This window comes from Amblyomma americanum, chromosome 1 (genome assembly GCF_052857255.1).
Source record: "Amblyomma americanum isolate KBUSLIRL-KWMA chromosome 1, ASM5285725v1, whole genome shotgun sequence".
In the NCBI taxonomy this organism is placed as follows: domain Eukaryota; kingdom Metazoa; phylum Arthropoda; class Arachnida; order Ixodida; family Ixodidae; genus Amblyomma; species Amblyomma americanum.
The window spans coordinates 250429896-250445800 of NC_135497.1; the positions used below are offsets into that span (position 1 = coordinate 250429896).

At 46.0% G+C, this 15905-nt stretch overlaps 1 protein-coding gene across 1 annotated transcript in view; it reads left to right on the forward strand.

Moving 5' to 3' along the window:
- Nucleotides 1-15905, forward strand: part of LOC144114913 (uncharacterized) — an 80448-nt gene that overhangs the window by 63073 nt on the left and 1470 nt on the right. Inside the window, exons 33-40 of the mRNA XM_077648936.1 lie at nt 1159-1209; nt 2337-2525; nt 3411-3541; nt 6488-6632; nt 7173-7403; nt 8381-8593; nt 9047-9252; nt 15567-15653. Coding sequence (XP_077505062.1) covers nt 1159-1209; nt 2337-2525; nt 3411-3541; nt 6488-6632; nt 7173-7403; nt 8381-8593; nt 9047-9252; nt 15567-15653 — 1253 coding nt within the window. The remainder of the gene's footprint in view (nt 1-1158; nt 1210-2336; nt 2526-3410; nt 3542-6487; nt 6633-7172; nt 7404-8380; nt 8594-9046; nt 9253-15566; nt 15654-15905) is intronic.

Below are 15905 nucleotides of genomic sequence, written 5' to 3' on the forward strand. Positions count from 1 at the left end.
CTTCGTCCCCTTTTCCCTTTACCCCAGTGCAGGGTAGCCAACCGGGTACTGTAGCCCAACGGTACTGTCACTCAGATCTGACAACGATAACCCTAGAACCCAACTGATATGCTTATCTGAAGACCGTGAAAAAGAAATCCACAGAAAAAAAAAGTCGGGAAATAGTGAGACTAAAAACCGCCTCAGTGAATGAGGGCAGTAGTTTTAACTTGAAAACTGTTTATTCTGCCAAATTTGCCATTGAAGACTGAAAAGATCTTTAATCGATGCCTGCAGTCTCCTTATATATATTCCGCGATACCATTCGTTTCTTGCGCTATTCTGAAGAGCAATGTCCCGCCGTTCTTGTCGTAATTCTTATGCTCGTGCAGCCGGTCGTTGATGCATCGACCGGGCTACCCGATGTACACTTTCTCAAAAGATAATGGGCGGGCATTAAACAATCGCCTCAGTACAGTGGGGACAGATTTATGACTGGCTCTTAGAGGGTGCGGTTCAGGGCGGTGAGGAGGAGTCCTATTTGTACAAAGCACATCTTGGATTTTCTTCCTCGAAAAACTGGTTTTTCATGGGTTTTCCCATAGAGAATTTCTCATTAAAAGCGGGTGGAGGGGGTGGGGCACCGTGCCCAAAAGTTTACGTTGCGCTGTTCTTCTTTGTAGTTGTCTTTGTAGTAATGCCTCTGTGTGTTGTGTTGGGTTTAATGGCACATAAGCAGCCAAGGCTATCATGCGGCAAGCTCAAGGTAGTAATGCCTCTGTAGTTGCGCGTCAAATTTCTTCGGTGAGCTACCAACTACCACATGCCCCCTTGTCATGCTGCTGGAATGCTTAAGCATGAGCAAATGATGCCCTTTTGTCCATTGGATGCAGCGTGTGTGCTGTAAGCCATGTACTTCCGCTACACCGCTATATTTATGTAAAGGGCCCCGCCAAAATTGAACGCACGATGCAGGAACACCACAAAAAAAAACAACGTATCATTTGGGAATGCAATGCATGAGAGTCCATGCACTTCGCATCCATTCACAAATATGGTTGCTCAGGCGAGCGTTGCCGGCGTCTGTTTGTGTAGAATTTCCTGTTATTCGGCAGTGCATGTGTTTGGAGTACATATTTACCTGTGTTTTGTATTTTATTCTTTTTAAACCTGTTTCAGGTTACCCTGGAAACCCTGGACCACCTGGACCTGAAGGGGCACCCGCTTTCGGTACCGTATCACGCAATGGCGCTCACTGTCATAGCGTTACGGCCTGTCTTTGTGCATATGTATATGTAAAAGTAAATGTAACTGTGTATGTATGTACAGGTCGTTACTCTGTGCGTGTATATGTATTTAAATCTCATCTCGAACATTAGTTTTGTTTTTGTGGAGCCTGTCAGTTACCGTCTAAATGAAGGTCAACGCAGCGCAGCATGAATTAGCAAGCGTCGACGATAGCACCGTCGATACATCTCTCTCGCTCTCGGGGCGCACTAAAGAGTCTCTTGATACGTGAAAATTATTACACCACTTAAACAAAGGAGTAAAATATCGCTGAAAGATTATGCTCACCTGAGACGATGTCATTCGCTACGACACACTATTTTTAGAAGCAACAGACCAATACATCCCGCTTTGATCCTGCATTCCTCTGAGCACCATCCTTTGTGAGTTCGGCTCAGTAAGCGAAGGCGTAGTCATTAACATAAAGACGGAATCTTACAGTACTGCTTCCCTCGTTGGAGGGGGAGAGTTTCTACAAATGCACGGGGAAGTTTCGGCCTCGCTTTGGTGAGCTAAGTGATCTAGTGCACCGTTAATCAGAGGGGGGGATATGTTTTAATCAATTTCTGCCATTTGGACCAATATATCGCTGAATAACGAAAAAAATATTTTCAGGAATGGTGCCGTTTCGTCCTAAGTCTGCCAACCGTATTTTCTTTGCCTTGCATTGTCTCCTCACTAGGCAGACATCAAAGCGTGAAAGACGCAGAAAACGACATGCTTAATTATTTTTATTAACTTTCAAAACATTTAGTTTTCTCCTTCACATAAAAAACAAGACAGAGAAAGTAGATGTGTACCTGCCTGTGAACTAACGTAGTATGTCGTAGCGTTTGGCAAAAAAGACGGCCACTGAGTTTGCAAGCTGGGGTTACCGCACATAAAATCACTGAACGTGTTTTCACGGTGCTCGAGATAGTGCAGCGCATGGAAGCGAGAACCTGTTCCAGTGAAAAAGACGAGATGCATGTAGCAGGCCTCCGAGCAAATATTTGATGCTGATGAAATTTGCTCTGCAAAAATGACTACAGTGCCGAATCCTCGGCTTCGTGGCGGTCTTTCGCTCGCAGACATCTACCCGGGACCGAAGGGCGAAGAAGGCGCTCCAGGACCGCCGGGTTTCCCAGGCATCCCCGGGCTCAAGGGAGAAGCAGGAGAGCCGGGAACCCCTGGCCCTGATGGACCGCCTGGCTACCCCGGTGTGCCCCCCATCGGCTTCAAGGGCGAGCAGGGAGACTCCGGACTGATCGGAGCACCAGGTGACGCTTACGCTTCTTAACTCTTCACCTGCATCAGGCAGCTGCCAACTCCATGAGGGACAACATCTAAAGCAAATGTCGCTAGAAAGTACACGCATATCGGTAGCATGACAAAAAGAAAAGAAAAGGACACAGCAGTATATCGCTCCGATAGAGCTAAATGTTATCTGAAGGGAGGGGAGCTGGCCTGCAGCGCTGTTCTTGTAACTTCGTTGTGTTGGCAGGAAGATGAAAGCCCCTATACTCCCCACAGTCCGTGCCCCAGTCGCCTACAGTATCAGCCATACCGCCTTGCAAGTGTAGGGTCGTGCAAAATAAATATGCCGGCCGAACAACTACCATGGGGAGCCACCATCTTGAATACTAAGAAGTGACGCCAGTAAAATAGCACATTTAAATAAGTTGGCACAGACAGTGAGCACCTGAGTGTAGTTATACCATATAACTCCTTCATTCACTTCAATTATTCATTGATTCATTAAACAAATTTGCGTGTTGCCTGTCGAGATGCGAATAAAAGTTGCGGCTCCCTGCAGCCGCTAGAGATAATGCTAGACAGAAGTTAGTACACCGGAGTTCGAAAACCAGCGCCTCATGGATACGGGGCGGATGTTTGCCAACCTTGGCTGTTCCATCGGTCCATATCAAAAAACAGCGCGAACCGTGCTACTGTTGCCACTGCTTTCTATGGAGATGTATATGTGCACCATTCTGGCCGGGTCAAGTGCGTGTGTCTGCAGCCAACGCAAATGAGATAAGGCGACACTGGTGGATACGAAAATTCAGAGAAAAAACTAACACGGTTTCATCGTAAAAAACCAAGCGGCCCGCGAAGTGTCGTAAAGTGGAAAGAACAAATTACTTCTCTCCATCCTCTGGAAATAGGTTCACCCGGCCAAGATGGCGTTCCGGGAGTACCAGGCTACGCCGGCATCCCAGGAGCAAAGGGAATCCGAGGAGATCCTGGCCTGGCCGGGCCTACCATTCCTGGACCGCCGGGAATCCCAGGATCCAGGGTAGGCTGATGTGCATCTATTTTCCCCCGTATAAGCGCAGTCTATTCCCGCTTGCTGTGGAGTTAGGGAGCCGAGGCTGATGCGAGCGCCAACTGGCTTAAATTTTTTCTGCATTTCTTCTGGACTCTAGAAAGCAACGAACGCCAGTTCCATTGAAAAGTGTGCACGTAATGTCTTTCTCCGCAACTGAAGACTTGCATGCAGATATAGTCAGGCAAAATTAGCTTTCCAACTAGTTCGAATTAAAGTTCAATAAGAAAGCAAAACAAGGCAAAAAATCTCTGGGCCATGCACCTGTTCATTCTTACCACCGGTGGATGACAAGAACCAACAATAACAAATGAATTTACTAAACTGGGTTATGCTAACGTTTCATTAGCCTTTCGGTGCGACTTTCAACTGCAGAAGTGAAGCCTGCCTTGAAATGGCGCGTTCTGAGAAGACGCACTTTCCTGTCTGTTCATGGGCAGTTTGAAGAGCAATGCAGACATCAGGCGTTGAGAAGGACACCTTTCCACCCTGTCGTTCACGCCATTGACGCAGTAAACCTGAGTGGCGTTGAGACACTTTCGACAGTAAGACGGACTGTTTTCATTGTCAAAAACCGCGACAGAGGGTGCAAGTGAAACACAGCTCCTGCGTGCCGCGCCTCAGCGGCTGTTTCGGTCACGCACGAACTGGTCTGGAAATCTTTCAGAAACACAATAACTGGAGGTTAGTATCGGTAGAACAATCTCCTTTTGAATAGGAGCAACACTACCCGGGGCGACGTACACTGAGGTCACACACGCAGAGGCGTATCCGACGTCTAACATCGGCTTTTGCAGTGTATAAATGCGCTAATCGCGGTATTGTAGGTAATGGGCTCCGAGGATCGTGGTCACTCCAGGCGTACTGGGAGGTGGCCGTTCACATCTGATGCTGCAGTGTGTCGGAGAAGGCGGAGCGGTGTGCCTTTGCACGCGTTATCTATCGCTGAGCATATATGCATAATATGGGTCCAGCTATGCATTGCACATCATCTGAGCGATCCCGTACGCACAATGTGCTTTTGAACTTTATTTCCCAAGAAAGAGACCACTGTGATTCTTCAACAGAAAATTTCTATCTCAAGAAAAGGGAGGGAAAAGGGAGTGAAATCAGCTAATGTCTACAGCTTTATTTAAAACACGACGATGTGTCTGTTTCTGACGCATTACTCTAGGCGGGACTTTCGGCGTTCCTTGAGCGCCAAGTTTCGAAAAGCGGGGGAAAAAAAGCAGCAAATTTGAATGTTTTGAGACTTACTGCGACTCAGCAAGTTCTGTCAACTGAGTCTCTTATCAACACAGTCTTCAAGGCAGCAGTTGTTGCAGCATGGAGGATAAGGTAAATAATTTACAAATACCTCAAAAATTCGGCTAATTAGTCGGGTAACCGTGACCGCTACCTTCTAATCCCGCGTCCACCAAGCCCAACATACACACCCGGTAATAAGTGCAGTATTCATTTGAGCATCATCGTCATTTTTTAATAAAGCTGCGAAGATAATTGGAAATCATCTTTTATACGGCGCGAGGCTGTTTACTTGCGGCATTCGAAAGGTGTTTCAGGGCAAATTACAGTACCATGTTGTTCTGCTTCCCTTTCCTCGACCTCTACATTGCTTCAGCACTTCAACTATAGTCAGATGCAACTCAAGAGCAAAGCGGCAGATGCCCATCAAAGGAGGTCCTCCAGCCAATGGCGTTAACTGATTTTCATGACGTCGCGGTTAATCCATTTAAGCCATGGTTATTCCCTTTTCATCTACCACCCCGTGATTCCACGCCAGCAGGTCCAATGGGATTGGTAAAGGGGTAGAGGAGGAGCATCGGTAAAAGGGGATAATCGGTGGACGCCAGTGGCTGGAAAGGCTCCTTTTAGGGGCCTTCTCTGCTGCTTCGTTCTTGAGTTGTACACTACTACAGTGATGTACAGAGGGCGTCAGGCTGCGCTGCGGTCCAAAGATAGCAAAACAGCGCTTGCTTGTATCAAGGCACGGTGTTCGTGTCCATGTTTCTTGTGTTCCAATGGCATGCAGTGCTTAAGACTCAGTCACCGCATTTGGAACATAGAACCTTCATTGAGATGTCGCTTTCTCTTCAACAAAACTCATTGTGCACTACAGACAAGCCTATAGCACGCACTGCCTCTGTGAGCAGTTGATTTACTGTACATACGAAACATTATTTAATTTCCTAAGCATGTCATTGTAATTACATTTAGGGGACCATTGCCACTTTGATATCATGTGGAATATGTAACCTCCAGCATTAGCTCCCACTGGTCTTCATCCTTTCCATACGTTTTTAAGAACGTTAAAAAATTACGCTTTTCCGTCGGTTTACAAAATTACGCATGTAATATCGTTACAAAGAGCAGTTGAAGAAAAACGGCAGAAGGGAACAAACAAGAAAAAAAAAACTGAGGAGGGATTGCATCACGCGATAGAAAAAAATAAAAGGGAGAAAGTCGGCCCCAAGTGACGGCCGGCGAGGGGATTTTGATTGGCCAGGGCCGGATCTCGGTTGTCACATGGGGCTGACTTTGACATGCCCTAAGAGAGGAAGAGGAAAGGGAGTGGCTTCAAGAGCGGTTGGCTTGCGAAGGCACGGCCGGACTGGAGAAGCGGCGGTGCACGCTTTTTATAAAGTGCGCGCTGCCGCTGCTGCTCTAGTTCAGCCGTGGCGAAGGTCGGCCACATGACTTAAATGCTATGCTCGGTGATGTCCTTTGTTCACTACTAAACGGTTTTCCCGTATTAAATGTTTCGCACGCAGAGTAGCTCTAGTCCAAACGGTTTTCTGTGCCCATCCATAAGCGTGCATGAGGCGTTTGATGACTTGCAACATAAGATTTTCGGCTAATAAATTGCTGGACAGAAGAAGCGCAGCATGCTGACATTCATGCATCGTTCTGCTCAAGGGTCAAGACGGCCAAAGAGGCAACAGGGGAGAGAAAGGAGCGCCAGGGGATTCGGGACTACCTGGTTTTCCGGGTACGAAAGGCGAGAGAGGTGAAGACGGCTTGCCCGGACCTCCAGGAAGACCCGGTATTAACGGCACAAAAGGCAAGTTCTCATTGCACTTCATCATTGAGTAAAGCCGCGCCTTATGTGCTTATCTCCGTGCGCTTTGTTTTAAATTTCCCCACGTTTAACTTCCATTGAACTTCGGATTATTGCTTTCCGGAAGATAGTTGTCATTTCTGAGATACCAGATAAAAATCATGCGCCCTTAAGTAGTAAAACGTTACTCGCTAAGGTCTCAGTCATGGCGGAAAGAGTGTACATTAGATATGTTTTTCTTGTTACCTCAATTAGGTGCAACAAGCGACACGCTGAGCGCCTTTAATGTGTTCAGATGGGTACACGGCAGCCGAAAGGTACCATGCTATGAGCGAAAAATTATTTGGTTCAATGTACTTGCTACAAGTGTCCTCTTGATGTATAAAGGACCCACAGCTGTGTGCTTAGTGGTAAAATCTACACCCTACGAAATTTTGTTTCAATAAGAAAGTGACTTCTTTGCGCACCGAAGTGCCATGTGCTGGGTGCCTTCTGCACGGTCTCTGTGAATGCGAGGCAGTGACGAAACATCCCCACTTGCAGGTTCCAAAGGAGAGCGGGGCAGTAGCGAGTCGCCAAGCAGCCTGAGGCTGCAGCTTCAAGGTTTCCAAGGTGATCCCGGTTACCCGGGTACTGACGGCTCGCCTGGCCTGCCCGGCGACCAGGGCTTCCCGGGCATCAATGGCGAGCCCGGAGACTACGGCCTTCCAGGGTTCCCGGGACCTCCAGGCTATGCCGGCCCCAGAGGCCTCTCGGGCGATGACGGATTCCAAGGCACGTCTTTCCAGCACCAGCTGGCTCAGCTGCAGAGCTGCTTACTATCTATGCAATACTTGCAGTAACACGGGACTGAAGAGGCTTTTGTAGTATTGGACGGCGGAAGACAGACTAGGTGAAAGCAGCACGCGGTGGGTGATGAAGCAACATGGACGCACTTACTTACAGAAGCTCATGTCAATGCTCGCCTTTTCCCCGTAAGGAATTTGACGAATAGACGAGAGAACTATGCGACAATCTGCACACGCAAGAGGTGGAACACCCAAAAAGTGGCACTGCGACGCTGGACCACCCCGTGGAGTGATTTAATTGGGTTTTATTTATTGGAAACGCTTGAGGCCAGCAAGTTCCTCGCCCCATAAAATATGCGCGTTCTTCTGCAAGCTCATGAATAAGTTGTATTGCTATGCAGCCATGCTTTCTGTAAAATCCTTGTATATGTACGACTATACAGAGAACATGACATAAGGAAACACATTTGTAACACTTATATGCGCCTATATATATGAACATGTGTGTGTGTTTGCTTCCTATGCCCTCTACTGTGCATAGTAGTACAAGCGCATGAATCTCATACACCAAATCAACTATATTCACTACTCAGTTCGTACATTTCTCTTTACAAGGGCCTGTCCCTGCCAAAAAAATTAGTTTACCAATGCGCATGGACAACCCTTACTACATCTCTCTGAAAGTTGTTTGAAACCCAATTTCAGACCATTGGCTTCGAAAAGCGCCATTACGTCTAAGCTTTTACGGCACACCTACCCACTCATGGCATTTGGAAAACGCATACTTGGCGAACATTTGACGTTTGCTGCGTTCGATATTCCTACTTTCGATCTTTTTGAAAGGTACAATACTATGAACTTCGCTTCGTCGCTGACATGCTATAGGTTGACGCTCTCACAACACAAAATGTCATAGAACGTATAATGAAACACTAAAGAACATTGGCGTTTGCTTCCTAACAGGGTTGCCAGGATACCCTGGCCAGCCTGGAACCCCTGGCCGTCCAGGGAATCGCGGTCCACCAGGCGGTCCCGCCAAGTCCCGAGGCTACTTCTTCACTCGGCACAGCCAGACATCGCGAATCCCAGAATGCCCCAGAGGCACCCATACCCTCTGGTCTGGCTATTCTCTCCTTTACATACTTGGCGACGAGAAGGCCCACGGCCAGGACTTGGGTGAGCTGCTCGAATCCATGTTGACGTAACGTTGAACACAGTGAGAGGAGGTCATGGACGGTATGGACACGAAGCACTCAAACAGTGGTATCATGTATGGCACGCGCATGGTCATACAAGGCACATAGACTTCTGGATGTCCCAATTACAAGAAACAGCTATTTGGGGCAGGTGACGTCAGTCACTCTTTTATACGTTGCAAAAATGCGTAACATAGACATCAACAATAAATGAACTGAATTGGCCAATTAATCTTCACGGTGCTCTTAGCAGATGCGTTGAGAACTCCAATTTTGACTTATGATGTCGCCTTGTTGCTAGTTAGAATTGCCTAGCCTGTTTAAAAGCAGTCTTTGGGGCCGTGAAGTTTTTTTCCTTTCTCTCTCTAAAACAAGCACAACTACGTTATCTCCGTTAAAAACTTCTAATCCCTGGAAAAATTGCAACTTCCAGGAAGCGCCGGGAGCTGCTTGCGGAGATTCAGCACAATGCCGTTCCTGTTCTGCAGCCTGAACAACGTCTGCAACTTCGCATCAAGGAACGACTACAGTTACTGGCTCAGCACTCCAGAACCAATGCCAATGGCCATGACACCGATTGTTGGGAGAGATATCCAGAAATACATAAGTCGATGCAGCGTCTGCGAGTCCTCCACGCAGGTATGCTAGTAAAACCAGGTCACTTTCATTTATAATATAACAATGCGAGGATGTGGCCTACGTCTGGTAAATATTTTATTCTCGCCCATAGTTTCTATTTCAGCAGCCGAACGTGGCTATGACGCCAAAAGTTTTTTTATATATATGTACCACATATGAGGCATAAACTACAATATAATCGCTGCTACGTCGTTTTAATTTTCTCCAACTCTTACGCTAGGCTGCCTCAGGATCCAGAATGACAGCGAGTGCACCGACAGCATTATGGAGATTTCGTATGCCTCACGTGACCTCAACCTTAATCGTAACCGTAGATTGGCTGCCGAAACCGAAAGTACATTGCAGAAAAAAAGTATAAATTTTTACACCATTAAAAAAATTAATTCGCGATGCAATTGTATTGGGCTCATCATGAACCACACCACTATATTTTTCCGCATTCAATCCCAAAACAAAATCTGAGTCTTTCCGACTACCTGTTAGTAAAAAAAACTACACAATGGTTACGCTATATGTTGCGTAAATCGCGGAACTCAGCAGCAGCAGCATCCTTTGCTTGCGACGTTCTCGTTGCTGTGACGCATGCCCCACACTTACTATCGCGATCAAAAGTTTACAGGAAGCAAGTGTGCGGAGAAAAATTTATTGCTGCATGGTCACGTAATCCAGTCGCCTAAAGTGTGTAAAGGCATGAGGGGACGTGCCTGCTCTGTCTGCTGCTATCAATACCACATGACTGGGTCGCGAGGCACAGCTACAGTAAACTTTTTTTGAGAACACGCGTCCTGTAATATTTTGATTGCGATAGTACATTGTTGCCGCCAAGAATACTCCACGCCACAGCCCGCAGCACTGGAGCAGTGCGAGCCCACTGCATGGCCTCCCGGATATGAGTGCGCTGTTTAGCACAGGGCCGCCGCGCCGAGACCCACCTTCGGCGATGCTGCAAGGCGAAGAAGAGATGCTGTGAATTACCCTCCACCTGTAGCTTCCACAACGCTATTACCCTTCTCTCGCGCAGAAGCTGCATGTGGAATGGTGGAACCATGGAACTCATTACATAAACTGCGTGGCGTATGCACCGCTAGCACCGCCACCGCCGTCCCTCGAGCGCGCCACGAAACCACATATCTCGGAGCACGGCTGGGCTCGAGTATCGGCTACGGAGCGTGTGCTCCCCTCGCTGCCTCAGAGGGGCAGCACAGCTGCACGAATTTTTTACGACATCCAGTTGGCTCGAGAGATTCAAGGGACACTAAGGATAAACTGAAGTTAGCCTGTACCGATAGGATCCCACGTTCTAATGACTAATACCCTATATTTTCGCTAAAAACATAGCTTTTGTAGACTTTTCCATCGGGCGAGGGAAATGCCGAAGAACCTCCTCTCTGGGCTGTTGCAAACCGGTTCCGCTGCCGCTAGCACCGCGCTAGCATTAGGTGCACACAACAACCCTCATTGCAAAGGTCTACAAGCTAGAAAGGTAAAAATATCAAATACAATGTTGACACCACTGGCTGAGTTCGCAAGCAAACTGCGGTGCGTTATCGAAGATCCCAGTTTGTTCGCGGATCCCAGTTGCTGAGCCACATCACCATTCACTTCAAAATGGTGACCGCGGAATCTATTCGTCTTTGCCACGAGCTCGAACCCAGAGGTGGGAAAGTTTTTAAATCCAAATTTCTCAGCAATGAATGTACGTTTTTCTGCCGAACAAACGTCGACATAGCCAGAAGGAGCCACGGAGTCGATTTTTATTAAGAATAAAAATAGGATAGCCTAGCTGTTTTTCATGAGACCGCGGAAAAAAAACAAAAACATACCAACCAAGAAACGTAACAGCCGAAAACAGCGCACGGAAAAATTGTTTTATCTCCTACAAGCGCAGCATGCTTCCCCGGTATTTGCAAGACTTTGTGGCTCTCGCGACCGCTATACATGTGCAAAACATCCTAAATGCGCTACGATGGCTCTCACATCTTCCTGAGAGCTGGCGGTGGTAGGAATGCAGCAGAAAGGAAAGAGCGCTGTACCTTTGAGCTGTCTTCGCAGCGGCTGCTTTAACCTTAGGCAATCTTTGTATACTGAAATTTACAAACTGCAAGAAAAAAAGTGGATAACAAAGAAAAGCCTCAGAGCCAGCCTTGCGTAACAGCATCTTGTACAGCGCTGCCGGATGCCGTATCTCAAGGCATAGTTTCATTTTTGCGCCTTCGGTCCTTCGTGCTTCGTGTCGCAGCGGAGATAGAACTGCACCAACAGCCGAAAAAAAAACAAAAAAAAACACGCCATCTGTAAGCGTACGGGGTTTGGTGTGAGGCAGTGTGCTGAGCCGCCGAACGCTGTGGCGATCAAGCGCCGATCGTGTGAGTCAGGCTTCGGCCAGCGTGCCGTCGCCGTGCCGCACGCGCTGAACGTAGGCTGTCAAAATGTCTGCACGGGGTAAAGCATTATAGTACGAGGTGACATTTGCGACGTACCGCGTAGGAACACTGCTACAATTGCGACGTAACAGTTTGAACGGGAGCTACAGCGGGAATGGCTTAGAACATAGTAGCCGGCAAAACCTAACTGTAACACATCCCGGTAGCATTAAGAGAGCTTTACCATATTGAATGGTAAAACAGGCTGACAGCAAGGGTACAAAAACAACACACCACAAATATTTTTTTATTGTTCTAGAAGCAGGTTTACAACTGCAACATAAAGTACGAACAATTGTGTCCAATGTGACTGCCAGCAACTAGCATGCCCAATGAGGCTGGAATTAAACATGAACACCCCCTCTGCATAGAACACAATTTTTCACTTGGTTACAATAAAGCCCTATTCACCTTTCAATGCAACAGGTTCCTGCAAAGTGTACTTATATTCACCAACCGGTTACATTTCAGCTTCACGCTACACACTTAACGAATAACATGAGTGTTCAGATTTAAATCCAACCTGGCAGTACCAGTGGCATAATTAAACAGAGCACGGTTCCGAGATTTAAGGTCTCAGTCCCGTGACCCTGCAGAATTTGGCGATCATATTGTGTACATTTTTGTTTGAGTGCTGTGGTTCTGCGCCAATACACTACCCCTTTATGCTTCCTTCAGGCCACATGCAAGTGCAGTTAGATGTTTTGTTTACTTCTGATTTCATTTATACATCACAAATGTTGCTTTTACCACCACTAGAAAAAAATGTTTCAAAGCATTTTTCTTTTTTTTTTTTGTTCATCAAGCATGAAACATATACAATGTGAACGAAATTGCCTCGAAAATCTGTGCAGGTCTGTTAGTGATCAAAACACACAGTTTGGCCAATCCAGTAGTCAAAAAGCAGCTAGCTTTTTAATACCTTGGGGGTAAAGTGTACGCTGTGCAAGCGAGAAGGTGGCTATGGACATGGAAATGAGACAGCACGTACGGGCCGTTCAGATAGAGAAGGCTCTCAAAGAGTTTACTGGAGTAGGGAAAGCAAAGGACAAACAGGCGCAGGGCTGGTTAGCGTGAAACACAAGAGTAGCGGCGGCAAGGTGGCTGCTATTGCGTGGGAGGCTGTGTGCTTTAAAGTATCCGAGGCTTGGTTTCGCTCAATTGTGGCACGCGCATCTGAAGCGCTGCCGCTTAGATAACGTCCTGCTTCCACATTTCAGCGTGCCATCAGCGTTTTTTAAGGGCCCTCGGCTATGGTTGGCCTGAACAGTTCGAGAATGCAATGCAATCTTAATAATGCATTTTTAAAGTCTCCCAAATTCTAAAACTTCCCTCTCATGTTATATTCGTGCATATAAGGTAAAATGGTGATTTTTCTGCGGTACTGTCATTCATAATGATGTCTAACTACAGCATAAAATGCTGAAATTTCGCTAAAAATGCTGAAATCCGTGATTTTTGCCGGAATTGTTGAAGGGGCATTAGTCATAGCCACTGTTCAGCTGTTGAAACTAAATCTGAAACAACATGACAGAGGAAATTTAATTACAAATTATTTACCAGGCATTGGAAAATCTCACGTGGCAACTTGCGTTTGCTAATGTCTTGCACCTCACAATAATGAACAGACATACAACCAAAATTTGGTGTCTGCACCCAAGTCAGCAGCACATGTCATGGGTTGTTTAAACTAAGGTTCTTTCTTTAGAGCTAAAAATAAGAGGTTATGGTAACAGGGCTGAGGCAGCAGATGTAAAAAGCCTTATTTGCTGAATTAACTTAAAGGTGCTGTGAAAGGGGGTCTCAACAAAGATGCGATGTGCCTAGGATGCTAAAGGACACCGCTTCACAAATAGCCTCCAGCAAGAATTTTTTAGATGCACTTCATAGAAGCCGAGTTATCTGCAGTCAAAATTTGAATTTCCCTGTCTTCGTGCCTTTCCCCCTCCTCTAGTCACTTTTTGCACACTGAAATGTCGGCGCTCCTCCGCCGGTCCCTCGCACTCGGCTCCTCCGCCGGCTGCCGACACATGCGAACCAATGCTAGCAGTCCGCTGCTGATGTAACGAGTGTGGATGCTGACGTAACGAGCGTGAATTCGGGCGAAAGCCCAGCACCGCAGGTCGTCGCTAGGCACGGGAGCGGTAGTTTTTAAAATTGTATTGTAAATTACCGGCTCGCTTTTGAGGTCTTGTACGCGGCATGAACGCTCACTGGCCTGTACTCTACATAATGCGAGCATTTTATAGCCAACCTCAAACACCCTTTTCAGGGACCCTTTAAGATCTCATCAAAATCCATCAGTCTGTAGTACATTGAGACAGTCCTCTACTCCTCCTCTTGCAAGTAGTCAATGCTGTAGCTATATGCATATTGTACAATACACTGGACAAAAGTTTACAAAATGCAGAATTGTGGAAAACAATTTATTTTTGTGCGGTCAGGAAAGCCACTTTGTTGAAAAGCCAGGAAGCACAAGGGGACATGCATGCTACACCCGCTGCAACGAATACCAGCAGAGACAAAGCATACATAAATGTATGTCTGCAATTGCACACCTTGTAGAATTTTTTTCCATGACTGGACAGTGTATATAGCTAACAAATTAAGTATTACTTCCACTACATGCACCAGATGCATTTGAAGGACATCTCACATGAACTCTTGATGGATATCTGCTTTACTACCTAACTATACTTCATTTCATACATCAGGTGCAACACTGCGAAAGTTACGGAAGTAGTCCGCACGGGAAAATAAAGGGAGGCGTGTTACACCACGCTTGTTCTGTGGTCGAGTGGTCTTAGGCACGAGAAAGTGACAGCGTGTCGTAAGCACTAAAAATGCATTTAATCAAGCTGATCACAAATGTGTCATGCAGTACGACTGCAAGCAAAGAATTTACTATGTTTTGCTCACCACAAGGAGCGCACTGCTTTCTTTTTTCATGGATGCAGGCAGCGCAAACAAGAGCGCTAGCTTTGACAACGTTGCACCTGATGTATGAAACGGAGTATAGTGCAGCTTCATATGCAAGTGTTACAGAATGAAAATAAACATCAGACAATATTGCTTTGCCCTGTGTTGTACAAACAATATGCGTAAGGCAAGCATGGATTTACAACAATTTGGGCGAAGTTATGTTAGTATATACAATGTCAGCTCCACAGTAAAAAAAAGTGAACTAACAGTATGTTCAGCTGGCATGCACCAAGGAGTTCTACAATCTCAGACAGCAATGCACCAGTACAGTTTCTGTCAAGACAACTGAAATAAACCCCAGTATAAAAAAAAATTGGAGAAAAAAAATCTTTACAGGGGCAGCTAAGCTGAATGCACCACAAGACAAATGCAACCACTGAATGTACCATGCAAATATACAATATAAAACTTAAGCACCAAAAATACGACACTTATATCACCTTCAATGAAGTGAGAGACGAGTTTTCAAAATGTTATGAATGTCTAAGTTGTAAGGCATTGATTGAAAAAGAAAAAAGTTTGCAACATTTTAAATGATTGGCCTGATTGCAGCATGTGCTCATAGCAGCCAACATCCTGCATCGTTTACTATAGTCCTTGTATAGGTACCCAAAACAGTTTAAATAGCATTAGCTGTAGAACTACGACCCTAGTATAAAACGTGGTTTTGATAAAATGCTCCACAGCATGCAACAGTTTCTTTGCCCAGGTGGCTTTGTATCACAAAAATTTGCAACATAAACAATACCTAAGTGCAGAACAATATGACTGTTCTGTGAAAAATCATGAAGGCAGCAAATGGCTTTCTGTGCATTGGTCCCAAACGCTCATACATTTAGCATAATGTAACACGAACTCAACATAAAAATCAACATACTTACCTATGCTTTGCGATTGTTTCATGTGCAGGTTATAGCCATGCATAGCCAGACTCTGGAAGTACCAGAGTGCCCTGAAGGCTGGGATGGCATCTGGTCAGGCTACAGCTTCTTTATGGTAAGAAGGCATGCAAATTTCTGCATTTCCTTGCTGTTAAGATTACATATGGCTCAACTCCAAATAAAATGCATGTTCAAAAAAAATATACTGCTACAAAAGCAAAACAGAACAAAGAAATGTCTGAATGTTAGTAGCTATTAATTTGCAAACAAATACCTTCATATATTTTTTTTCTTCAGTTCATCAGCTTATCAACTGAGCAGGATGCCCTGCATAAGGGCAAATTATAATCAAGCTCAGGAAGATTAT